Source organism: Notothenia rossii, assembly GCF_949606895.1.
Source record: "Notothenia rossii genome assembly, chromosome: 6".
Classification (NCBI taxonomy): domain Eukaryota; kingdom Metazoa; phylum Chordata; class Actinopteri; order Perciformes; family Nototheniidae; genus Notothenia; species Notothenia rossii.
The window spans coordinates 38,428,598-38,453,892 of record NC_136909.1 but is presented as its reverse complement, the minus strand read 5'-3'; the positions used below and the strand labels follow the sequence as shown (position 1 = coordinate 38,453,892).

Sequence of the window (25,295 nt, the reverse complement as noted above, 5' to 3'; positions counted from 1 at the left end):
TCTGCAGATTATTTTCATTTATTATTTTGTTTGTTGAATGTTAGAAAAATACATTTAAAATGCGCAATTGGAAGGTACAGGGATCTCACTGGTGTTTTAATCATGATTTTAAGCTGTCTATATACGCAGATGATATTCTGGTAACCCTATCCATCCTAGCAAATACATACTCTTATATGGAAGCATAGAAACGCCCACACACTCCCTATGTAGATCACAAAAACCCATAAAAAAAGGGAAACCACAAAATAGAACAATAGGGCCCCTTTAAATCACTGTACAGATATTACTCACCTCAGACCAGCTCCTTTTATTTGGAAAACAGAGTGGATGATTGAGTATGATGAGTAATGAAGAGTAATGATTAGAACAACCATGAGACCTGAGAAGGTGAATCTCATTTCTTTGTCCTCATGGTGCGATGCTGAAGTTGAGTAGAAATGCGATGTTCTGTGACTTGTGTTGTCCAAGACGATAGAAAGTTAACAGAATAAATATATATTATATTGATAACCACACTGTCAACTGTTGCAGATCCCCACTTAAAATGTTTTGATTAAAGTAAATACTTGTTAAACTCTTCTCGTTTCAAGACAGCAAAATGTTTGTTTATTTCATACATACAAATTCCTTTTTTTCTTAACTTTTGTAGTCCTTGAATTTCTTTTATTTCCTCTTATTAAGTTATTGTTCTGCACCAATACACCAAAGTCATTCCTGTATGTGAACAACTTTGCAATAAATAAGACTTTGATTCTGATATGTTTCTTTAATCAGTATCAGACTAGTAAAACATGACATGTTCATTACATTATGTAGCAGCATGTTAAAATATTCCATTAACCATCATCACTGTTAAGCTATTGTTTTATCAGTCAATGCTATATTCAGTTGTGGAAGAAGTAATTTGATTTGTATGTCAGAAAAAGTAGTAATATCAGTGTATAATTACAGTTAAGGTCGAGCAATCAAAACTTTACTCAATTAAATTAGCAAGAGTATAGTATTATAATATTCTTAAAAATGTGAAAGTATACAGAATAACCCATTTCAGAATAATATATCTCAATCAGGAGAGACGTGATGTATGAAATACATGTTTATTATCGGGTCACATTATATAAATGAAACATAATGATGACAGTTTATAACAAGTGAATGAAATGGTGTTTGGCGATTAGGCCCAGGTTTTGTAGGATATCATTCGGGAAGGGAAAGAACCGTTTCCGATAAACCCCCCTGGGTCTAGGCACTGGTGGTGGTGATAAGTGGTTAGGTCCGGTTAGAAGGGAGAAGGTTAAGCTTGGTCCTGAGTTGGAAGCAGGAGGCGAAGGGGTGGAGGAGGGTTGCGCATTGACACCTGGAAGACAGCTGATGGAAAAGGGGAGAGCATATATAGAGGGATTAACAGGTGCGATAATTAGGCTTGTGAATGGAGGGAAGTGATAGGGAGCGCCACTCCTCAGCTAAACTATCATTTAGTGAAGGGAGCAAGTATTGCCATGACGCGCAATACGAAGTGATAGGTCTTCCTGCCTGAACTTGCGCTGAGCTTCATTTCAATCAGGAGAGACGTGATGTATGAAATACATGTTTATTATCGGGTCACATTATATAAATGAAACATAATGATGACAGTTTATAACAAGTGAATGAAATGGTGTTTGGCGATTAGGCCCAGGTTTTGTAGGATATCATTCGGGAAGGGAAAGAACCATTTCCGATGAACCCCCAAAAGAAGTGAAAGTATGAAGTACTGAACGTGATGAATTCTTACCTTGTAGGATGCAGTGGAAATCTATGGATGAAATGAGAGGTTAGTGCATGTGGGGATTTAGACATACTGATGCCTCCTAGGCATCCTTCCTGGACGTACAGGGCATCCTGGACGTACAGGGCGTCCCGGACATACAGGGCGTCCCGGACATACAGGGCATCCCGGAAATACAGGGCATCCCGGACATACAGGGCATCCTAAACATACAGGGCTTCCCGGACGTACGGGGCAACCTGACATAGCAGGGACACATTTTATACAGACCTGAAGGTTACGACCTGGACGTACAGGGTTAGACATGGCAAGGATAAACATGAGCCGCGGGGCGAATATACGTGCTGACATGCTAAGAACCACCACCAGTTATATGCATACGTACCAAATTTAAGGTTGGAGAGACCTTTGGATAGCCAGCACGGCACTGAGGTCTGGAAGAATGTAGGATGAGAAAGCGGAGGAGGACCACCGTCCGAGTTGTTGCAGGGATGAGGATGAGACGCCTTGATTAGCAGCGGAAGTAGCTGCACCTATTCTAAATGAATGCCCCGTGTATAGGAGGGGGGATAACCCGGATTTCATGAGAACTTGCTTTAAATAGTGGTTGAACTGTCGTTGAGTTAAGGGAAAATTCCCTGAGATAAGAAATAATGGAGAGAGGGGATTAGAGGTAGGTCTAAGCTGTAGGAATTTGATCATGGATTTATAAGGGCAAGAACTGGGAGTCGTTGCGGGCGGCGATGACGGAGCAGGCGCCGCCGCATTTGGAGTGCTTAAGATGTAAGCTAAAATGGCTGGCGTGAAAGGATATGTCAGAAAAGCTGATGTCTCGATTGGAATCGAACGTTACTTCATAGGTGATATTCACGGCTCCTGAGGATCCGAACTCCCTTGTGGGCTGACTGCGGTGATCTATGGATGAAATGAGAGAATTATACGGGGACAGAGAAGACAGTTATTGACTAGCGTAGGACTACAGTGGGATAAGCATGGATGGACGCGTCCTGGTTCACGCGAGCATCAGGCCCTTCCGGTCAAACATGGAAATAAAATGCGTGGATGTCACATCCTGGCTCGCAAGCCTGAGATCCTTCCGGTCAAACATGAAATAAAAATGCATTGATGTCGTATCCTGGCTCGCACGAGCCTGAGACCCTTCCGGTCAAATGACGGTTGACATGGAATGTGACCTGAAATGAAACATGTGACACGACATGACCTGCAAGAGTAAACGTGCCTGTGGTCTTTAGATTGAATGATACAATTAGGATAGAAACAAGACAATGAGCTGATATGCTAATGACGCCACCACCAGTTATATGCATATTTCCCCCAAAACAAGAATGTGCAGTGCACGTCCTTTAGTTTTTTTTTTCTTTTTTTCTTTGGTTTAACACTTACCACTAGGATGCATAAATACCGGGTTTAGGGTTCGAGATATCTTTGGATGGCCAGCACGGCGCTGATGTCCGGGCGAAGAGGGCGATGTAGACAATGTAATGCAGCTGTTAGCATGAGTACAGTGATGCATGAATATCGCAAGCCATGTGAGCATGAAACCAAAATATAAATGAAGTGCAATATGCGCAGCATAAAATTATGTACGTTTAGGAAAATACTGAAACATGACCCGTGATATAGACTAGTTTAATTAGCAGATTAATTATGCCACGGTGAGACATAGATGCTGATATGCTTGATTGGGTGATTAAAACTGTCCTCTATCATCTTACATGAAGTTCTCTTTCTCCCTGAAAGAAACCCCCCAAAACCAACGGATGGGCAGCATCCGTGACTGTGTGAATCTTGAAACTGCGGTACTAACTGAGCATTGTGACGGGCAGTGCTTGAATTGGGCCGGTACTCACCGGTACGCAGTACCGGCACTTCTGATTTTTACCCATGTGGTACCGGCACTTCTTACTGAGTACCGCACAAAATGCCGGTACTCAGCCGCCGGCAATAGACGTATATATTGTAAACGCAACGCAGCGCAAATGTGGGTCTGACTCTGCCTCACAGAGGTTGACTGGCTGTCTACATGACGTGGCCTGCCGACATTGCCACTTCCATACAGATCATACTAATGCCCTCGATTGGTCTCTGTGTGTCATTCAAGCTCGGGAGGGTGTGTGTTGGTGTACCTGTATGTCTGGCGCGAGCAAGCGAGAAAGCGCGCGCACCGGTTACGTGTATTGTTGTTAGCATCTGGTGCTAGCTAGCTGCGCTAACGGATATCAGGAGCTGTTTCAACAACAAGGTGGAGGGAGAGTCCTTTGCTGACAGACTGAGAGGCTGATAACTACAGCTCTGGTGAGGTAAATTACTCTCTGAGTCTTTAGATAGTTAACTTAGTTTTAGTTATCTCAGTGGGTCTCAAACGGTTCGGTCACCATTTATGTAAACACATATTTCCATTTGAGGGGGTAGTGATTAGGAAAATATGCATGAATAATACAAACAAAATGTTAACTAGGCGAAAAAAGGTAAGATAAACTTGTTGAGAGCTAAAACTAGTCTTTGCTGTTGCCTCAAAGAGGAGCAGGGGGGAGAGGAGGGAGACAGGAGAGGCCGATTCAGGAGCCCAGACACACTCACAACTATAAATGAACCAAAAACAAATAAATAAACAAGTTTCAATGTTTTTTCATATTGGATATTGTATGTTATTGGTTATGGCCATGTACTTATGATTTTATGATTATTTAAATGTATACATTTTTGTTTCATATGGGTGTAGTCTCTTTATTTCCCCCTCAAAATGCACCAGATTGATGCATTTAAGTCCAACATTTAAAAAAAAATCTTACCGGGGGAGCATGCCCCCGGACCCCCCTATAGGATTTGAGGCCCGGCCTACTGTTCCCAAATAGATTTGCAATTTTTTTTAAATAGTAACCCATCTCCATATGTTTCTTTTTGGGTAGTAGATTTAAACTAGAGGGCTATCACTTTGTGCAGCAACGCTATTGACAAATAAATCCAGCAAAATGGCACAAAAAACTGGTAGTGGCCTCAGGGACGAGGAATCATTTAACCAGCCAGTAGGAGTCAAGCTTTACTTTCTTTTATATCCATAAAGAAAAAGTAAATCTGTTTACAGTGGTTTCATTATGGATGTTGAGAGGTATCCATATATCTCTTCATTTTGCTCTCAAATTGCACCAGATTGATGCCTCTAACTTCAATATTTAAAAAAAAATGTTCCCGGGGGAGCATGCCCCCGGACCCCCCTAGACTAGAGGGTGTCAGGTCCACTCCCCACTTATAAAAATAGCACTTTACCACTGCACCCCCTCTAATCTCAGATGCACCCTGAGTCATTTTGTTTAAGTACAGTGAGCCTTTCTAAAATATACAGTAAAGAGACAAACCCACCAGCATTATAGGATATACTATGACTTTGTGCCAAATACTTGTTGCTGATTTAGAGTACTGGCACCTTTTTTATTCCAATTCAAGCACTGGTGACGGGTAGTAGTTACCCGAACTGCATAACTCCATGCTGTAACACGTTACACTAGGGTGACCAGACGTCCCCGTTTTCCGGGGACAGTCCCCGTTTGTATTGGCCTATCCCCGGTTGAAACTGTCCCCGGAAATGTCCCCGTTTTTTAATATAAGTTAAAAACACACAGCAAGGTGAAATAAAACATTTCATGTCAGGAAACACTGGGTAAACACAGACTGTGGTCAAGCCAGCCCCCACTTCGGAAAACAAAGTCAAGCCAGCCTGCACCTTGTTTTGCGGTGCGCGAATATCCTATGCATTACGGTAGAGGCCTGTAAAAACTGCCTTCAAAATAAAAGCGTTTACTCGGTCAATAACGAATATACCTAAATAAAACGCACCAACATATTCATATATACTGGAGCTTAAATTAAGAAATGTGTACTATATAATGTGATCAATAATAATGTAAAACAAACTACGTATAACTACCACATTATAACTGAGTGAATGTAAAGTGTAAGTATACAGTTATGAAGACATATCTGACGTTTCCACTGGGTGACTAATTTCAATTGATGTTGACGCCATCTCACAACACTCCTAAATAACATTACTTTATGAAGCACAATTTAAAATGTATGCTGTTTAAAATCTCAAATTAGATCTATTTTCCATCTATATTTTGATTATTATTTATTGGAAACTGTCCATAACCAAAGAGTCATTCGAAGTCAATTAAATACTTATTTCACTTCAGGGTGTAGCAGGAAACCCCATCTAGTCAATCAGAGAAAATCGGGACATTCTGATGTAGAGTTTCAAAATAAAATACTTTTGAAATCTCATATATGGGCTATCATCCTTCTGTTTGTATCCAACAGTTAAAATGTTCCCGTTTTTTCTTTAACAGTGAAGAAAATTGGATATGTTAATGATATATTGACCGCAAAACTCAAAATGTCCCCGGTTTTAATTTTGAAAATCTGGTCACCTTACGTTACACCCAACACTGCCTGGAACTCACCTTAACCCTGAACTAAAGGCAGCAATGCATATAACAAACATCTCGTGAATTTGTTGCAAACTGCCTCTAGCCAGCGCTACCTTGACGCCTGTTTTAGCGGTGAGGCGCAGGGAAAGGAGGTGAGCCTGCTGTGGACTGTACCTGTTAGCCACCTCTGACGCACTTAGTGTCCAGTGCTGGCTACTGAGCCGGGAGGATAAGTAGCTTCATGGGATGTAGCTTGAGCCCTGCCTGGTGTTACCTGTTCCCATCTAGTTTGTGCTCACCAAAGCATTTTACTCTGGGCCCAGCAGGTACAAAATTATAGGGGGGGTTCCATATCCGGCAGCCAGCCACAACACCTTCTCTGCCGGATATGGAAGCCCCTCTTTAGTTTTTCACCTGCTGGGCCCAGAGTAAAATGCTTTGGTGAGCATAATCTAGTGGGGATTAGGCAACACCAGTGTGATTTTGGTGGGCCTATGACTATCCTGGACAAAGATATAGGGGGGGTTCCAAATCCGGCAGCTACAACAGCTGGTCTGCCAGATTTGGAACCCCCTCTTTAGTTTTTTACCTGCTGGGCCCAGAGTAAAATGCTTTGGTGAGCATAAACTAGAGGGGAACAGCCAACACCAGTGTGATTTTGGTGAAGTTGTGATTGTCCTGGACAAAGTTGTAGGGGGGGTGCCATATCTGGCAGGAGAAATACCTGCTCTGCTGAACATGTTATGTAGAGAACAGTGCAGCTCTTCCCTATTGACACCAGGGAAAACCGAGTGTAAAATAAGAAACATTAATAGTGTGATATAGGCACAGATATAAGATCAATAATACACTTTATTTTAGGGCACCTTTCAAAGCATTCAATGTCACCTTAAAATAAAAAACAAAATATGAGTGGCATTTCAAACATGTGTTGAGTCGGAAACCACAGAGGAAAATTACATTCAAAGGAGCAATTAAAGCGAGTGAAGCCAGTTTGAACACATTATCTTTTAGGCTTGCTTAAAAATAACACAGTGTCTGATGTTATAGCCTATCATTACTGTCATATCATTGCTTACTATTCGTGGTTATCAGACACTTAAAGAACAGAGAAGGTTTTAAGAAATAGGACTATACTGACAAATTACATATTATCCTGTCATTGTCTGTTCTGTAGGAAGGAGGAACAGAGTGGGACTACACTCAAAAACGGAAGTTTGTTCCAATTAGAAGATTGTGACTATCTGAAAAGTGTCCTTAGAAAGGAGCCTCCTCGCTACTGTATGCACATTATTTATTCAGCCGTTTGCTGTTTAATCTGACGGGAAATATATCATTCAAAAGAAAGAAAGAAGCTTATTAAACTAGACCAGGGGTCTGCAACCTTTTTGACCAAAAGAGCCATTTTGCTCCTTTTTCCAAAACATTTTTTTGTCTGGAGCCGCAAAACATATTTCATAGCTTGATAGCTAATAAAGTTGTATTTATTGTTATATCAGACAAAAACTACAGTTTTTTTGCACTTATTAGGCTATTTATTAAGTTATATAAAACTGTTAACCTCTAATAAGAAACAAAGAACTCCTATAAAAGGAGAATTAAAAATAATACACAGGCCTACTTTAAAATAAATTAAACACAGCACTTGGGGAGTCCTCTGTACATTTGAAGGAAAAAAAAAATATAATTAAAATGCGCCCACTTTGAAATAAATAAAACATATAGCTGCACCCTAAAAAGAGTTAACGGTAGGGTAGGTAAGAATGGAGAAACCAGCTCGAGTGCGCTAGAATTTGAAAATACACAACCGGAAAAAATATGCCTCTTCCTTCAGACTTCCTTACAGAGCCCCTCCTCCAACACACACGAACGCGCATCATCAATGAGGCCACGAGATAAGTTTGTGCACAGATGGAAGGCTGACAGGCAGGTAGGCCATCCAGTTATTTTAGCCGGGCCGGCTAAAATGATTGGTCGTGCTTTTTACAGCGCTACGGCTTCCAGAGATTAATTCGTGTATGTATTTATTGTCAAAGCATTTAATGTATTCATTGCTATCGGGACGTTAAGAGCATTCCATGGAATATAACAAAAAGTGTTTTCTGAAATAAATTACATAACCCATTGAATTATGACTGAAGATTGTCAGCTATCTTCCTCTCCCTTGTTGTTCCTCGATACGTAAAGGCTGCAGCACCGTTGACAACTTCTCTCTACATATCAAACATACCGGTAAACCAGCATCGTTTGCTGTGAAAGCAGATAACTCTGTCCACACAGAATTAAATCCTGTGTTCCTCCGGTACTTTTCTTAGATTTATCCATAGTTCGCTCATCGAGCCGTGGGTCAGGTTATTCACCCGCAGGAAAAGGCGCTGGCGCGGGACCGTAGCAGGATGTGACGCATATTTTAGTTGACCTAATTAAAACCGTTTTGTTTTTTATTTATGTGTCACAGTATCACCTCAAAATACAAGATACGAAAAAATGTCAACCATGGAACAAAATATAAATAGTCCTACAAATACTTTTATTTTATTTCTTTCTTATTTTTGTCTAAACTCAAGGGAGCCAGAGCAGAGGGCTTAAAGGGCCGCATGCGGCCCGTGGTCCGCGGGTTGCCAACCCCTGAACTAGACGAACGCTCAACACAGGCGATGACGTCACGTTTGCACGTCCCCGCGAACAGGGCTTCAATCTACGGCAGGGCTTCAATCCAGCGCCATATAGACTGAGAGTTACGTCATCTCCGTTCACTCCAATGGACCACTTTTTTACAGCAATGGCGGATCGTGGAGCCTCTCAATCGTTCCCCGGAAGTTAGCGCCAAGGCTAACAGAGCTGTAGAGTTGCAGCATAATAGCCCGTTCGTGACGGACTTTTAAAGGTAAGAAGAAGTTTAAAGATTTATATTGCGGATATTATCAGTACATCTGATTCAAATTAACATGTGTATTAAAGGATGTCAGTGGATTATCCCTAAATTAGTAGATTTAGGGAACGTTTACAGATAACAGATTAAGCTAGGATACCATACCATAGTACCGGCATACACTATACCATAGTGGTTGAATACACAGTATTAGGAAACACTTTATACTTACTGGACATGTTATACTCATTACATACTGTATATAAAATATGACCAAGAATGTGAGACAACTTTATAGAAATTCATTTCACATCTGTTACTGATGCCATTTGTCATACTTTATTAAACTCACAAATAATAAAGTTCCATAACTTCAGTTGGGAACAAAGACCACACCTTATCTCCCCAAGGCAATTTCCCATCCAATAGGTGTGTATAACCCTTTCTCCTGTCTGTTACTCCCTCTTTCAGCACAAGAACCAGAGGGGGATTCAATGGAGCCTGAATACCTGCACTGAGACCCTCACCCTGCACCCTAAGTCTCAACTCTCAGTGTTTTTCAAGCCTTTCCCTGTTTTTTTGTATTAAACAAAACATTAAGCTTTCCCAATGGTGTAGTTTTCGTTTTGTGAAAAAGTGCAAATGCAGTGTTTGTATATAATAACCTCACATATTTTTTGCTGTTGGTCGTGAAATTGCTACTGCTGACTTGAGCCAACCATTTTTTCCTCCGCTCTGTGTCAGTGGGGAAGCCGTACATTCGTACTCCTTTCTCGGAGCGATTTGAGCATCCCCAGGCAGCACAGCAAACCATGGTGGCGACTAGGAGGCAGCACAGCAAACCAGGACAACACGGAGGAAAAGGCACAGACAAACTGCATGATATGCTATTCGATGTTTATTGAATTCCATGTATTTGCAATGGATATTCCTAAAACAACACATTTAACATCATCATCATCATCATGCTGCTGCTGCTAGTCCTTTGATAGTCACTTGTCGGTCTCCTGTCCTTTCTGAAAGCCATAAAGATGACATTAGTCATTTAGATAACTTGTGTCCTCAATTACCATGGGATTACTGAAACTACCATGAATTTAAGAAAATGGTAGAAATGAATCTAATCTGAATTTTGAAGCATTCCTTTAGATCCCCTCCCTCTAAATATATCAATAAACATTAGAAAGTGATGCTCCTGACTACCATATAAGTTTAAGAAGATAATATTGGTTTTAAAGAATTCAAAGCTATAAATAAACCGCAACAGGCTCTTTAACCAAGGCAATGTTAGCCTAAAATGTAAACTAGTTGTTCACACTAATCCTAATATTATCAATTAATATTAGCAAATTCTATTTGATTTTTTAAAACATATTGATGTAAATACATACACATATCGATTTGTTGTATAAATATTGTAAATCAAAACCTTTATTCACTAATAATTACCAAAAATCGTAGTTCTATCTCCTGTTATCAATGCATTCACATTGCCCGCCATGAACTTCCGGGGAACGATCCTCGTCTGCATGAACCACGTGACGATAACCGTTTTTGGACTTCCGCTGTCGTAACTCTTCTATCTATATGGCGCTGCTTCAATCTACGGCATAACAGGCCGGAAGCGCCGCATTTGAGCGGCCCTGATGCCAGTGATGCCCTCTCGAGAGAATGAAGGCGTGCGTCAATTGTTTGCCTGAAGTAGCCCATTTCAATTAAGCCGGAGGAACTTCCGTGGAGCCCAATACCCTTGTCTTTTCTTCCCGCGTCCGGGTTTGCGGGGTGGCCGGCTGGAACCGCTAGCGGACTGGGGTTACGCCGCCTGTAGCTTAATCCGCAAGAATGCGGAGCTGATGAATATATACCTGAAGCTGGGACGAAGCCCTGCTGCTGCTTGCGCGTTGACACCTGGAAGACAGCTGATGGAAAAGGGGAGAGCCTATATAGAGGGATTAACAGGTGTTTAGGCTTGTGAATGGAGGGAAGTGATAGGTTAGCTGAGGAGTGGCGCTCCCTATCATTTAGTGAAGGGAGTGAGTATTGCCATGACGCGCAATACGAAGTGATAGGTTCTCCTGCCTGAACTTGCGCTGAGCTTCATATTATATAACATCATTTAATTATGAATGCATTGATGTGTTAACAGTTTATAGTTTCTCAAACTAGGAAACTGCTTTATTAAAAAACTAAACTATTGCAACTAAACAATATTCACCCAAACATTTATTTTAAAATACCTATATGTATGCAATGAAGTAACATGGAATACGAATAATATATTTATTGAAACAAAGATGAACGTAACAAATGAAGATACACAAACACATGATATGAATGATAATGACAGGAACAGGAATCATATGAAATGCAAATTCTCACTGCACTGACAAAATGCATCTGGCTGCAGATCATTGAACAGGAATCCCAACACTTTAAGAACAAGCTGCTCACAGACCTGGATCACTCCACCTGTGCTGGGGAGCTCCCCTTCATGCTTCCCTGCTCCCCTACACCACCCAGTGTCAACAAGAATATTACAGATAAACAAAGGATACATACAGATATGATGACTGTAACACTTACAATAGCAGGATTTATTTACTTAAAGTGGACCTATCATGCTATATTTGAATAATATGTACTACAGCGTCTCCAGCGCTTTCGAACGGCAATGTCCGTGGTTGTCTCCTCCTGATTGGTGGAGTTGGCCCAATAGCCGTAGCGCCACTTCTGTGACGTTAGAGAAATGTTCAAATCTGGATCAGTCTGTATCAGATCCGTTGCAGCCCCTTTTTTTAGAGATTTGGGTATGGAGGAAAATAGAAAGGGTTGTGTTTTCTGACACTTGGTGAGTTCCCTGAAACACCGGGGACACATATTCATGTATAAAAGACGTACAAAAGTGCATTTTGCATGATAGGTCACCTTTAATGAAAGCACACGTGTCAAAAAGATTCACCTAGAACAATTGATTTGTAAACTATTTAATTTATTTTTATTTGAGCATTAGGTTGATAAAACCATAAGAGCTTATCTGCAATTTAGAGTTGGTTAAACTCTTGACATTGAAAGTAAAGAGTTCTGTAGCTATTTGGGGAACATTTGCGATTAGTAAAAATGAATCTTTCTGGATTTCGAAACACCAATCACATTATGGAAACAAAACTATGTTATTCAAAATATTTACCAGAAACCTGATGTTAAATTAAAGGTGGGGTAGGTAAGTTTGAGAAACCGGCTCGAGATACACTTTTTGTTATATTCCATGGAATGCTCTTAACATCCCGATAGCAATGAATATCTTAAGTGCTTTGACAAAAAATCCATAAAAAAATGTCATCAGTGGAAGCCGTAGTACTGTGAAAAGCACGACCAATCATCTGAGCAGGCCCGGCGAAAATAATTGGATGGCCTACCTGCCTGTCAGCCTTCCATCTGTGCACAAACTTATCTCGTGCCCTCATTGGTCAAGTGCGCGTTCGTGTGTGTTAGGGGAGGGGCTCTCTAAGGAAGAGGCAGATTTTTTCCGGATGTGTATTTTCAAATTCTAGCGATCTCGAGCTGGTTTCTCCAAAATGACCTACCCCACCTTTAATTTGACATCATGTTCCATGTGCTCACATCATGATGATCATGAATCAGTGGAAAGATTAGGCGATAATGCAATTTTCTTTGAATTTCACTTCTAGTTTTCTTTTCTGTTCAAGGTTTTCTCTTTCCTGATTGTATTCTTCTTGCAGCTCCTGAAGTCTTGTTTGCTCCTCTCGTCGTCTCTTTTAATTTCTTCTCTCTCCTTCTCCCATTCTTCTTTTTGCGTTCTCATCTCTTCTTTATTGTCCTCCAACTCTCCTTCTAATTTTTCCTCCCATTCCTTTTTTCTATTTTCATCCTGCCTTTTATTCTTGATATTATCTTTTTTTCTCAGTTTCTTTACTCTCTTTCTCTCCTCTTGATCCTTGTTGATTATTTCCACCATCTCTTGAAGCTGTTTGGATCTCTTTTGCTACATTTCTGCTCTCTCCTGTTCCATTATTCTCTTCACTTCTTTCATTCCCTCCTCATGTTTTCTTTGGAGCCCCTCCCTCTCTCCCTGCATTTCTTCTTCCTTCTCCTTCAGGATCTTCTCCACTTCCTTCTGTATGGCGGCCTCGGCCTCTTGGAACATCTCCAAGGTGAAGTAGCTGCCGCCATTTTCCTTCAGCATTTTGTTGGACTTCTTCATCAGCTCTCTGACTTGCATGCGGTTTGTCTGACCTTTGTTATTGAAGACCTGGTATCTCCCTCCACAGTCATATATCAGTTTTTTCAAAAAATCATCACAGTTTTCTACGTAACTCTCTATTGTTTCATCATTCAGATCATCTCCTCTGGTGAAAATAATGATGATGAAATCTCCAGATTTCTTGCCAAAACATTTCTTGATCAGTTCCACTGAGTCTTTTTCCTCTTGTGTAATTCGGCCGATCTGCAGCACATGTGTGTGTAAGAACACATGAGGTCCAGGAGACAACATGCTGATGCGTTTCACAAGCTCGTCTTGAACATCATCATTGGATAGTGTTGTGTCGAACCAACCGGGGGTGTCTACCACAGTGACAGGTCGTCCATCAATCTCTCCTGTTGCTTTTTTGCATAACTTTTGTCACTGAATTTGCGCTGGCAGATGTAAAATGTTTTTCGCACAAAATGGTGTTTCCAGTTGCACTCTTCCCACTGCCTGTCTTCCCAATCAGCACCATCCTGACACACTCTTTCATCAACACCGCCCATCTCACTTTTCTTTTTAACATCCTGCAGTTCAGCTTTAAGTCTTTTGTTAGTGTTATCTAACTCTACAACCTTCGTCATCTGAGCCTTGGTGAACATCTTCATTGTGAAGCACATGGATCCTCCGACTCTGGTGTCTCCCACAGTATTCAACAGCTCTGGGATCTGCTGCTGTTGATGTTGAGAACAACCAACCAAGTCTCACAAAAAAAAACGTGTAATAACTACGTTGGTCCACAACTTGGGACGTAGTATTTCTACAAAAACGCCTCTGAAATTGTAGGATCCCTACGTTTTTTTTCACCATTCATTCCAATGGCTGGCATCTATGTCACGTGATCTTCAAATTTCTCCCTGCAGAAAAACAACAAAACATGGCCGACATTCCTTTTGTTCTCGGTGGAAAATGCCTATTTTAAGGTTAGTTTGGCCATTAAATTGCGTTTTGATGTCATTTGATGCGAGAACTATGAGTTGTTATTTCAGATTATGTGTGCAGTGGATGTACATGATCTTTAGTTTGCTAGTTATTAAGAAGATTACTTCAGGAAATTGTGTCCATTCAACGTTTTCATTGTTACCAAGGTGGTTGCTAGGGACGCTGGTATCGATATTATTTCTGTTATGTTGTGTAACTGTTTAATGGTGTTATCTTTATTGCTACCCCCTTCCCCGTTAATGTATAGTGTTGGTCCACAGCGCAAACGTATTAGTTTAACAAAATCCGCATCTAAAATTGTGGCATAGATACGTTATTTTCCCCTGTGCAATTCCAGTCTCACACCTCACATCACATCGTCATAAACAAATACCGGAAACAGACCGAAAACATTTTTTAAAAATGAAATAATACTTTATTCCAAGTGTGCTTGCTTTTCTCTTTGAAAGTCATCACATAACGGGATTGTAATACACGGTTCGGCTGCGTTAAATATTACATATCTGCCGTAGTTCTCTATTTATAGAGTCCTGATGAGAAGACTTCTAGACAAACATGAGGAACTGCCGCCACAACTGAAAACGTGACGTGGATCATAAATATATCAGCAATTAAGCAACATCTTCAGCAATGTTAACTATGTTGAAGCACTTATTTTAACTGATATTATACATATGTATTATACTCTTATAATGCCAGGAAGGATTCTTGCCTAGCTTCTGAAGGAAGTGACTTGGAAGACATGTGCTACCAAGCAAGCATCCTCGCGATTGAGAAACGGCCAGAGTTATTTTAGTGTCACTATAGCCACCTTCTGTATAGCTAGTACCTGCATATCAGATTTGTGTTTTCTTTTCAAATCTGCTGCAATACTTTTCGGTCCAAAATCTTCATTACATTACGTGACATGTCATGTCATGTCATTTGTTAGACGCTTTTATCCACAGCGACTTACATACATTCAGTACTGTGGACAATCCCCACAGGAGCAATTTGGGGTGAAGTGTCTTGCCCAGGGAGACAACGACATGCTGACTGCTGTGGGACTCAAACTTGTTACCCCCTGATTCGAAGTCCAGCACACTATCCACTGAGCCACAGCCTCCCTCTTCAACTAATTGGAGCAAAGTCAGAAATGTCACAAAGCCCATTTCATATAGATCCATACATTTGTAAATAACTTAACATATTAGCCTATAATATATTTGTATAAAATATAAATAATTAATTTGCATATTTACAAACCACACTGTATTTTTGTACTTTACAAAATGATAGGTCTGCCATAGAACTGTTTGTGGGTATTCAAATAATTGTCGATAATGCTTGCTTTTTTGGTGGTGTCCTTCTGGTTTAAGAAGATATACCATCATCAACTGATATAGACATAATTGTAATTCAATTTTCTTGTAGAATTGATCGCACTTGGGACCCATTTAAGGGGACAAATCCAGTGTCAGTTTACGAAAGCGGTGGTCAAAATAATCTTTACTCTTCAGTAACCGGCGCCGCATTGTACTAAGTGTAATGTTGACCTTGAGATCTACCTAACAAGGCCTTTTACTCCCAAACATGTCATTGGCATATAGTTTTATAACTTAATTTCTCAGAATAATAGCTTTATTGTTTTGTGTTAACTACTTATTACGGATATCATTAAAATAGACTGCTGCTCTGCAAAAAGCACAACTGAAGTTAAATGTATATTTTGAAAGTTTTAAGGAGAGGGTGACAGCAGACAGTGTGTTATACACAATATAAAGTAAGTTACATTTAAAGTGCAAAAATGCATGACTGAATTGATATGGTGGACAATGTTGTTTTTTGAGACCAACCTTTACTTTTTATTGTTATTTTCAAGGGCAATTATCTACAATAGCTAAGGTAGCTAGCTAACTGTGGACACAAATGTACATTTTGTGGGCATATTCTAAAAAATTAAGCAACACTTAAAACTAAAGTAACATGAGACTGTGTGAAAATATATAAAAAATACCTTCACCTTAAGTTGACTGCTGTGACTGTGAGGCTTCAATGTCCAGTGTCTTGGAAAAATGGAGACCTTCTCTTGCTGCATCCAAATACCGTTAATTAGCATCACTTTATTCAGGTGTGTTCATCTTACACAGAGGAACGTACCCGGCTAACAGATGCGCAGACTAACCCGTTTCCTCGTTTTTATTCAGCTGTTCGAATGACAAGTAAAAGTGTCACACGTCGGGGAAAGAGAAACTTTAAAGGCCAAGTGATTTCCACTAACACCCAGGAGTTAGTTTTACCTGAAGTCCGGGGGATATGTGTGAGAAACCGGTCTAACGACGACGCTGTTTGGAATGAAGGGGGGACACTAATCACCGGTGACTAAACGGTAAGAGCAGTGTGCGCCAACCCTCATTCATACATCTTACACTTATATTTTCCTGGTTGTTAAAAGGCAGACAGTTTGCAAAATCGGTTATTTTGAATGTAAAACATATGAAGAGAATCTCAAGGTGAAATCGGCTTGGATGACTGCTAACAAAGCAAAGCGTTACATCGAAAAAAAGGCTGTCCGTATTGTAAAGGTACACACTACAACTTTGTCTGTCCTTGCTCCTGCCATGATGTTGTACCAAGCATAAATAAATTGCCATTTGTCCAAAATACGTGTCGCCTTGAATGCCGAATTTAGAGCAATTCAAACTGCAATTGTACTTTTATTTTCTTATTTATTTATTTTTGCAGTTTCTGGAAGGTATTTTCCATAACGTTATACATTGTAGACTAACTTGCCTACTTTTTGCATTCAGTTTGGTGAGGAACCTTTTCACGATTTGGACACACTTTTTTAATTGTTTTTTTTGTATGTGTTTTAAACCTAGAAGCCTGAATCCCTGTTACAGCTAGTACTGAGTAGTCTAAAAATTGTTGTTATATATTTATGTATATTTTTAAAACCAGTTCAGAGATAGGAGATCAGCTGATCTGTTGTTGATTTCTACCTACTTACATCTCACAGGACCTTTTTTAATTAATATAATAAATAAAAGCCAACCATTGTGACACTCAATAAAACACTATAATGAGATGACTTCTTACATATTGTATGATATCTCCTGTTTGAGGTGTTTCAGCAAGAAGCATGGCTTGGTTATTGATTTCAGAATGGCTTTAAATTATACAGAAGCAAAAATGATACCTAATGCCAAATCTTTCATTTCATTAAATGGGTCTGATCCAGTGGCGTTTTCTCCTGGAGGCAAAGGGAAGCCAGGCTTCCCCTGTTTTTTCGGATTGTAATTATAATTTTAATAAATAAATAAAAACACTTTGTTTAGTTTCGGAAATTCTTTGTTCTGTGTTGCTGCCGGCCCGTCTCGCCCCCATTGTCATTGAGTATTTTACAAAGAGTGAAACAGCGCCCCTCTAGATGTTATGGTGAAACAGTAGATTGCACTCTCTGTTGCGAGAGGAGGCCAGCCGAAATTGGCTTCCCTTGGTGAAAAAAAATTGAGGGATTGACCAATCAGATGAGGCTCACGTCATGCCCCTGCCAACCTGTGATTGGTCATGGCCATGCCAAGGGAAGCCAGAGGCGGCTGGCTTCCCTTGCCTCACAATCCAATCAAATCGCTTCAACTTAGTGTTGCAGTGACGCGTTCTAAAACCTGGAAGTAAGCTGCGCTCGGTTTGGTTTCCCTCGACAAAAAAGCAATGGGATTTCTCCATAGGGTTTTGGAAAATAGATCTAAATAAGGTCAGTGGAAAACAAACCTGTTAGATAAATGCACGTTTTGTTCAGTCGGATAATATCCACATGTCTACCCTACTTTTATAATTTTCGAATCATAAATCTAATCAATAGATAGATAGAGTCACTGCATCACTCTCAACGCCGTTAGAAAGTAGCAAGCAACTGAAGCAAGTGCGATTATGGAGGGTGGAGATTTGGAGTATTTAATCAAAAATAATTGGACTAAACTTCCGCTGCAGCAGCAACAACAAATACAATCTGATGACAGGCCAATGCCCAAACTGGAGCTGTGTACAGCGAGGAACAAAGGAGCAAACCGGACGTAAAACGTTAAAGGTCTGCTGATTTAGTTTGTGAATGAAAGCTTATTAGAGTTTCGGCTGGAGAGTGCGTGCGGACCTGTCGGTCAGATAACAGGCGTGTGTAAATCCTGCATCTGTATGATACAAATGTGTGTAAAATGATACCGAGCGCTGTAATCACTCATCTGGTTAGGTTATTACATTGACCACCACACCCCCGACCCAAAAGAAAGGACGTATTATTGGCTTCCCCTAATTTTTTCCCCACGCCACGCTACTGGTCTGATCAGCTCCATTTTTGTCCACTGAGATACAATGGTTTTCATTAAAATGTCAAGCAGAATAATCAAATCTACTCAAACAGCCGTAGATAAGTAAGATGTTAGGAGAGAGGTGATTCAGTTATAGGCAGGGGTGCACACAACTTTCTCAGTGAGGTACTCAGATGAGTACCTGGAGTCAGTGTTTGGTACTCCAACTTCTGGCTCCCCTCAAAGTACCCATGAAGCCCTCTGTATTGCGAATGTCAACGGGAAATAAATAAACAAATAAATAAAAAAGTTTTATTTTGAGTTAGCATTTTAGCCTAAGCAGTCTATAAAAAGCTTCACTATAAGAGAAAGTGATAATGCGGTGTGCTTCTTCGGTTGCTCTGCTATAGAAAAGAAGCTCGTCAGTGCAGAGAAGATCAGGGATGGGAGTTTTGTGAAAGGAGGATTTAAGAACTGGCGAAAGGCAGGGGAAACATTTAGGGAGCATGAGAAGTCCCATCAACACACAGGCCGTCAACAAACTGACAGCATTAAAACGAACACCAACGAATGTGCTGCTCTCACAAGCTGTTGCTAAAGACCAAAGGGCCAGGGCCGCCGCCCCCCCCCCCGGCACCTCCCGCACCCCAACTCTGACTGACTTCCCGTGTACCTGGTTATAGGGCCAGCTTTTTTTTATTGGAAAGCTACACTGTAACAGGACATGTCTGCCAAGAGGACAGACATACAGTGTGCCAGATGATATACATTGCAGTATATATGATCTTTTGTACATTTTGGGTTGTGTTGATAGCTTTAGGTGATCCCTGCCGGGTGTTCCCAAGTGTCATAACATAAGCGCCAACTTGTTTTGCATCTTATTTCCCTTATTTCAAATGAAATTTGCGATGCAAATTTATTTCCTGTTGACGCCAGATACACTGGAACCTGAATCTGGTTGTGTGTTACTGTGTTATTTGGATACAGACCAGCATCGCCAGTTCTTCCTAAACCTGTACAAAGAGCAGTATAGTACTGACGGCTAATGTCTTCAAAATGACTGTAGCTCTCCATTACTGTGGAGGTAAGTACTGTCTCTCTTTCAATAGATTCATCGGGTTCTCTTTAAGCTTTGGAAAGGGAAAAAAGGTTTTAGATAACTTTATTTATATGTTTCAACATGATAAATGTGGTGACTTTAGGTTCTTAAGTCAAGTTTAAATCTGATTTATGGACACATTTATAAGGCCAGGATTAGAGATTTAGTAGTACTTGAATGTACGTCAACACGATCACTTTTTTGATTTGATAAAATTTTATATATATATATATATATATATATATATTCTTGTGTGATACATCATGTGTAACAGAGGACAGGGAAGAACTTATTTCAGTGGGCACCTTTCTATTTGATTTCAAACAATTACGAACAAAGCACTTATATACAGTTCTAATAAAGGACTGGCTTATCTAAAGCTAGTTCAGTAGCACTTGAAATGTTTTAGCTCTATGAAACCTGATATACTTATATGATTCTGTTTTCTTCAAGTTTGTGTCTTCTTGGTTGAATGCACTTATTGTAAATCGCTTTGGATAAAAGCGTCAGCTAAACGCAATGTAATGTAACTTTGAGCATTGTTTAGTTGGCAAATGTTCCCTGTTTAACATCCTCTTGATTTGTAAATCCTAAAAAAAAAAAGTTTTAGTGTGTGCTTGCACTTTTTTTAAGTCTGTATTTTAATTATACTTTTCTCACAACATGTCAGCTGTTTGTATGCAGAGTGTACCATCATCAGGATGCACACTTCTGATGACTGACATGAATGATCATTTACAGAGACAGTATGTCAACCGTGAGAATGATGTCAAAGTGCAGTTGGAAATCAGTTCTTCAACTACAGATCAAACTGCTAAGTTTTACCAGAAAAGCTGTTGACTTTTGGCGTTTTCTTTTACTTGGAGTTAAGGGTTTGCTTGTTGGGATTTCTTTTCAGAATAAAAAGAAATAATGTAATTTTGTAAGAAGTAGACGTTTTTATACTGTTTTCCCTGTTTTGGGAGTATGTAAAATGTAATCCTGTTGGTTGATGTAGTTTCCCAGACTCAGACTGCAAGGAATCTGGGTGTGATCCTAGATAACAAACTGTCCTTCACTGCAAACATTGCTGCTACAACCCGCTGCTGCAGATACACGCTTTACAACATCAGGAGGATACGTCCCCAGCTGACCCAGAAAGTGACGCAGGTTCTGGTCCAGGCTTTCGTCATCTCACGCCTAGACTACTGCAACTCCCTCCTTGCTGGTATACCTGCATGTGCCATCCAACCTCTGCAGCTCATCCAGAATGCAGCGGCTCGTCTGATCTTCAACCTTCCTAAATTCTCCCACACCACGCCGCTCCTCCGCTCCCTTCACTGGCTTCCGGTAACTGCTAGAATCCACTTCAAGACACTGGTACTTGCGTACCATGCTGCGAATGGATCTGGCCCTTCCTACATCCAGGACATGGTTAAACCGTACACCCCAGCACGTCCATTCCGCTCTGCATCAGCCAAACAGCTCGCTGCACCCGCACTGCGAGGGGGACCCAAGTTCCCATCATCAAAAACACGTGGGTTTGCTATCCTGGCTCCAAAATGGTGGAATGAGCTCCCCATTGAAATCAGGACAGCAGAAAGCTTACACATCTTCCGGCGCAGACTGAAAACTCATCTCTTTAGACTCCACTTCGAGCGATAGAATTACTAACAAAGCACTTATATTCTAATAAAGGACTGTCTTATCTAAAGCCAGTTGAGTAGCACTTGAAATGTTTTAGCTCTATGAAACCTGATGTACTTATATGATTCTGTTTTCTTCAAGGTTGTATCTTCCTGGTCGAATGCACTTATTGTAAGTCGCTTTGGATAAAAGCGTCAGCTAAATGCATCGTAATGTAATGTAATGATGTTGTATTTTCATCTATAGATAACGTTTTGATTTGAACACTTAGGCCGCAGCAGGAGCGTCTTCATAATTTCTTCATCATCCTGCATCCTCCGTGGTACTGATGCCTCGTGTCCCTGCTGACGGCTGAAAGCTCAACATCCTCCATCTGTTCATCCCCTCAGAGCTCCACCCCTCCTTTAAATCGCTCCTCTGCAAGTCATGAATCCCTACAGGGACACAAATCCATCTCCATATTTACCTCCTGATCCTTATGACAATTCCCATCATCCATCTCAGTCCTCCCTGCCCTCTGCTACAGTCGTCCAGACGGGTTTCAGCTCTGTGACACTTTATGCGGCCTCATCAAACCAAGATGGAGGTCAAAACCTTGTCCCATCACCGTATTCAGACCGCCCCACCTCAACGCTTCCAGCCTCAGATCCAGGCTCCGTCTTCAGCTCCAGACCTCAGTCCAGCCTACTTCCAGTCCCATCTCCAGCTCAAACCCCATCTGCTCCCACACTGAACCCTTATCCTGCCCTCGTCACCCCCCCATCCAGCCAGGTCTCAGTCATCACCTTGTCCCCAGACCTCCGCCCGTCCCCTCTCCAACCGCAGTGCTCCGAGGAGAGCTGCCCGGACCTGGAGTGCTCCATCTGCTTCAGCCAGTTCAACAACGTCTTCCGCTGTCCCAAGATGCTTCAGTGCAAGCACACGTTCTGCCTAGAGTGCCTGGCGCGCATGAACGTCAAGTCGGCTGATCCCAACGCCATCCAGTGCCCGCTGTGCCGAGGCCTCACCCCCCTCCCCACCCTGGGCCTGGCCCGGTTGGCCACCAACTCTGACATGCTGTCCTACCTGCCGGCCGCCATGCAGCGAGTGTACAGCATCCGCTTCGTTCGCAACAAAGGGAAGCTGCAGGTCAAAAGGTATATATAGCTTTTTTTAAAGACATACCATTTAACAATTCAACAACATGCTGCCTGTGTTTCTCACTTTTAATGCTTTTTTTAAAAGCTTCATATTTATGGGTCTCAGGGTTCTCGGACTAACCTACGACATTTTAAAACTACATTTAAAATGTAATGAATTTATTTCTTTGGCATTGCTGCTTTTTATCTTTTGATTTATGGGATGTTGGTTAAAATTAATATGCAATGTAAATTGATTGCGATATTATCAATTGAATACAATTTTTATTTGCCCAATGTGCCAGTTTTTTACCCAAAAAATACAAATGTATTTTAATACTACATTTCAGTTTTTTGTGTGTTTTTATTCAATTGATAATATTGCAAATCAATATCTTTGTTCAATGAATCACATTAATTCAATGTATCATTCTCTAACTGATTGTTGTTGTAGTGTCGATTTGACTCATACAAACAAAAAATCTCGAAATCATATGTCCGCCGAGTTGCCAGAGAAAATCCTAAGAGGCCCTATTGTGCTTTTTTTGGTTTCCCCTTTCCTGTAGTGTGCTCTATAGGTTTTTGTGATTTAAATGGTCTGAAAAAAAAATCCCAAAGTTCCACCCAGAGGTGAACAGAGGTGCTGAAGCAGAGGCAGTATGAGGAAAAAAACCAGCCTTTTTAAAAGATATTAAAGCATGGAGACATGTCACAGAGTAGAAGCACTTAATACAAATATATAAAGCTGAAAAAGAGCATTATCCGGTCCCTTTTTAAATCAACCATAACAATGTTAGTTTATAATTACAGAACAAATAGATCAATAACGCTCTGTTTCTCATAAAGGTCGACTGAAGGTCACCTGCGCTGGACCTCTCTGAGGACCATGAACCGCTCACTTGACGTGGGGCTTCCCAGCCCACCTGTCACGGGCCGCTCAGAGGTGCCTGGCCTGGGCGGAGCTCTGTTCCGACTGACGGGCCGGCCCGTGTGCCGAGCCTTCCTCCTGACCGCCGTGGTGATGATGATGGTGCTGCTGACCAGCATCATCATCTTCCTCCTCCATAAAAACAAGGATAGCGGTGAGTGACATCACATCCTGTCTTCCTCCTGCTTTTATATCTGTGTTGGGAAAAATGTTCTTACAATTCCACCATCCTGAGGGAATTGAATGCAGTTGGTGAGCAACATCTGTCTCACTGCTCTGGCAAAAAAAAAGAAGAACATTTCAGGCTGTGAGACAACAAGCAACTCCTAACTGACATCTGAAGAAAGGAAGAGCTGCTCCTTCAACACTCACACCTGAGCTGAGACAATGGACTATTGTTTTTCTTTTAAGTGCCACAAGTTCCCCAAAAAATCACACAACTATACTCGCCACTCATAACACAACCACTGAGGTGATAATCTTGGAAAATGTTTTGCCGTTATTAACCTGTGTCAAAAGCTTTAAATGTTTGTTTGGCTGGACTTGAGCACTGTATGAAGTCCCAGTGTGTCCGTCAGGTAACACGGGAGGTGGGACAGCACTGCAAAGTGAGAAGCAGCGGACTTTTATCTTCTTCACATCACTTTTCTCCAAAAGCCTCAAGTACACACCCAGTTTTGAGGAAAACGCACAAAATCGTCACTTTTTCATATTCGTATTGCACATAATACAAGATGGCCAACCTAAAGGTCATTTGATGGCAGTGAAGATATAAATATGTGTTGGTCTATAAAAGCATTAGATTCATTGCAGGTTTATTATAATACAAGGTCAAAGTCTATGGTGGCTGCACCAGTCCTCATAAAACACTTGACTGCAACCATATAAAAAGGAACGTGGTATCACTTGGTTTATTTCAAACATACCATTACTGATCTGAAATAATGTACAGTAATAATCATATATGAACATGTTACCAGGTGGCACCTTCTTCTTCATAATCTTAGTTCATCTGGCAGATCTCAGCACTGTGTGTGTGTCGGGCCTTTAACACTCCTTCTACCTCCTGTTGGAGCTGCAGCCCCGCCCCTAGCTCTTAACCAAATGCTGTAAACGGGAGCCATGCAAATCGAGCTGAGCCACAGTTAGTCTGACGCAGAGAGCCGAGGATTTTCATGGATGCTGTGACATTTAAAATGTGCAGCTGGAGAGTGTAAAGGGTCAGTTCGACAAAATAAGTCCTTTTTCAACTAGGAGATTTCTCTACATGCATGCTGGTTTTAGGAGATTGTAATCAATACAATAGAGGTGATTTCAATGTAATATAAACCTCAGTGTCTTTCTCTGATTACATTTTTTTTAAAGCAAATTTTACAACAGAAAGTAGACTTGTTGCAGTTTAACTCCTTTTTAAATGTTTTTTTTTTTTCAAAACTTCCAGCACAAAAAAATAATTCCATCACCCTTATTTTATACAAATAGCTAAAACCCTGTACCGTGTACAGTATGATATTGTATGTATGGTAAGACTTTTAAAGAGCCGTAAATCATATTTTACCTGGCCAATCAATGGATCTCGGTGACAAAATTCTACTTTTTCAAAACAATCGTGGCCTTATTCTCATCTCAGAATAGAGGGAACTAAACACAAGCGAAACTTTTCCCCAGAACACTTTGACTTGCAAATAAAATGTGCCATCCCAAAAAGTCCTCCATTAAGATATTTCATGAGGTAAATATTGCGAAAGAGAGGAATCCGTTTTAATCAGATGTTTATCGTCCTGTGTTTGAACTGTTGCTTCTTCTTTGTGTACTTTGTGTTTTTAGGCTCCGGGCCTGTTTTACTGTGCAATGTAAAATAAATAATTTTATATATTTATATAAATGTTTAAACAAAGCTTGCCTCTTGTTGAACATGAATAAATTCCTTTTTCAATTACA

The 25,295-nt window shown here is 40.8% G+C and overlaps 2 protein-coding genes across 8 annotated transcripts in view; one reads left to right on the top strand and one right to left on the bottom strand.

Moving 5' to 3' along the window:
* Positions 1 to 1,044: 1,044 nt before the first annotated feature.
* Positions 1,045 to 25,295, bottom strand: part of LOC307045319 (uncharacterized protein) — a 47,965-nt gene continuing 23,714 nt past the window's right edge. The window contains exon 7 of the mRNA XM_079690895.1: positions 1,045 to 2,686. The gene's annotated coding sequence lies outside the window, so the exon portion shown is untranslated. The remainder of the gene's footprint in view (positions 2,687 to 25,295) is intronic.
* Positions 2,680 to 25,295, top strand: LOC307045320 (uncharacterized protein). 7 transcript variants are annotated; one of them, XM_079690897.1, is made up of 4 exons: positions 2,680 to 4,087; positions 16,484 to 16,665; positions 21,580 to 22,444; positions 23,273 to 25,295. In XM_079690897.1, the coding sequence occupies exons 3-4, from the start codon at positions 21,735 to 21,737 to the stop codon at positions 23,514 to 23,516; spliced, it is 954 nt and encodes a 317-aa protein (XP_079547023.1). In that variant the 5' UTR covers positions 2,680 to 4,087; positions 16,484 to 16,665; positions 21,580 to 21,734; the 3' UTR covers positions 23,517 to 25,295. The 7 variants fall into 7 exon arrangements, with proteins under 7 accessions (XP_079547023.1, XP_079547026.1, XP_079547027.1 ...); XM_079690898.1 differs by having other exon boundaries at positions 4,074 to 4,092; XM_079690899.1 differs by lacking the exons at positions 2,680 to 4,087; positions 16,484 to 16,665 and adding exons at positions 17,552 to 18,033; positions 19,571 to 19,667.

Coding starts and splice junctions, on each gene's coding strand:
- LOC307045320 (XM_079690900.1), top strand. CDS start 21,735: ATGAATCCCTACAGGGACACAAATCCATCTCCATATTTACCTCCTGAT. Junction 22,445..23,272: donor GGGAAGCTGCAGGTCAAAAG/GTATATATAGCT, acceptor TTTCTCATAAAG/GTCGACTGAAGGTCACCTGC.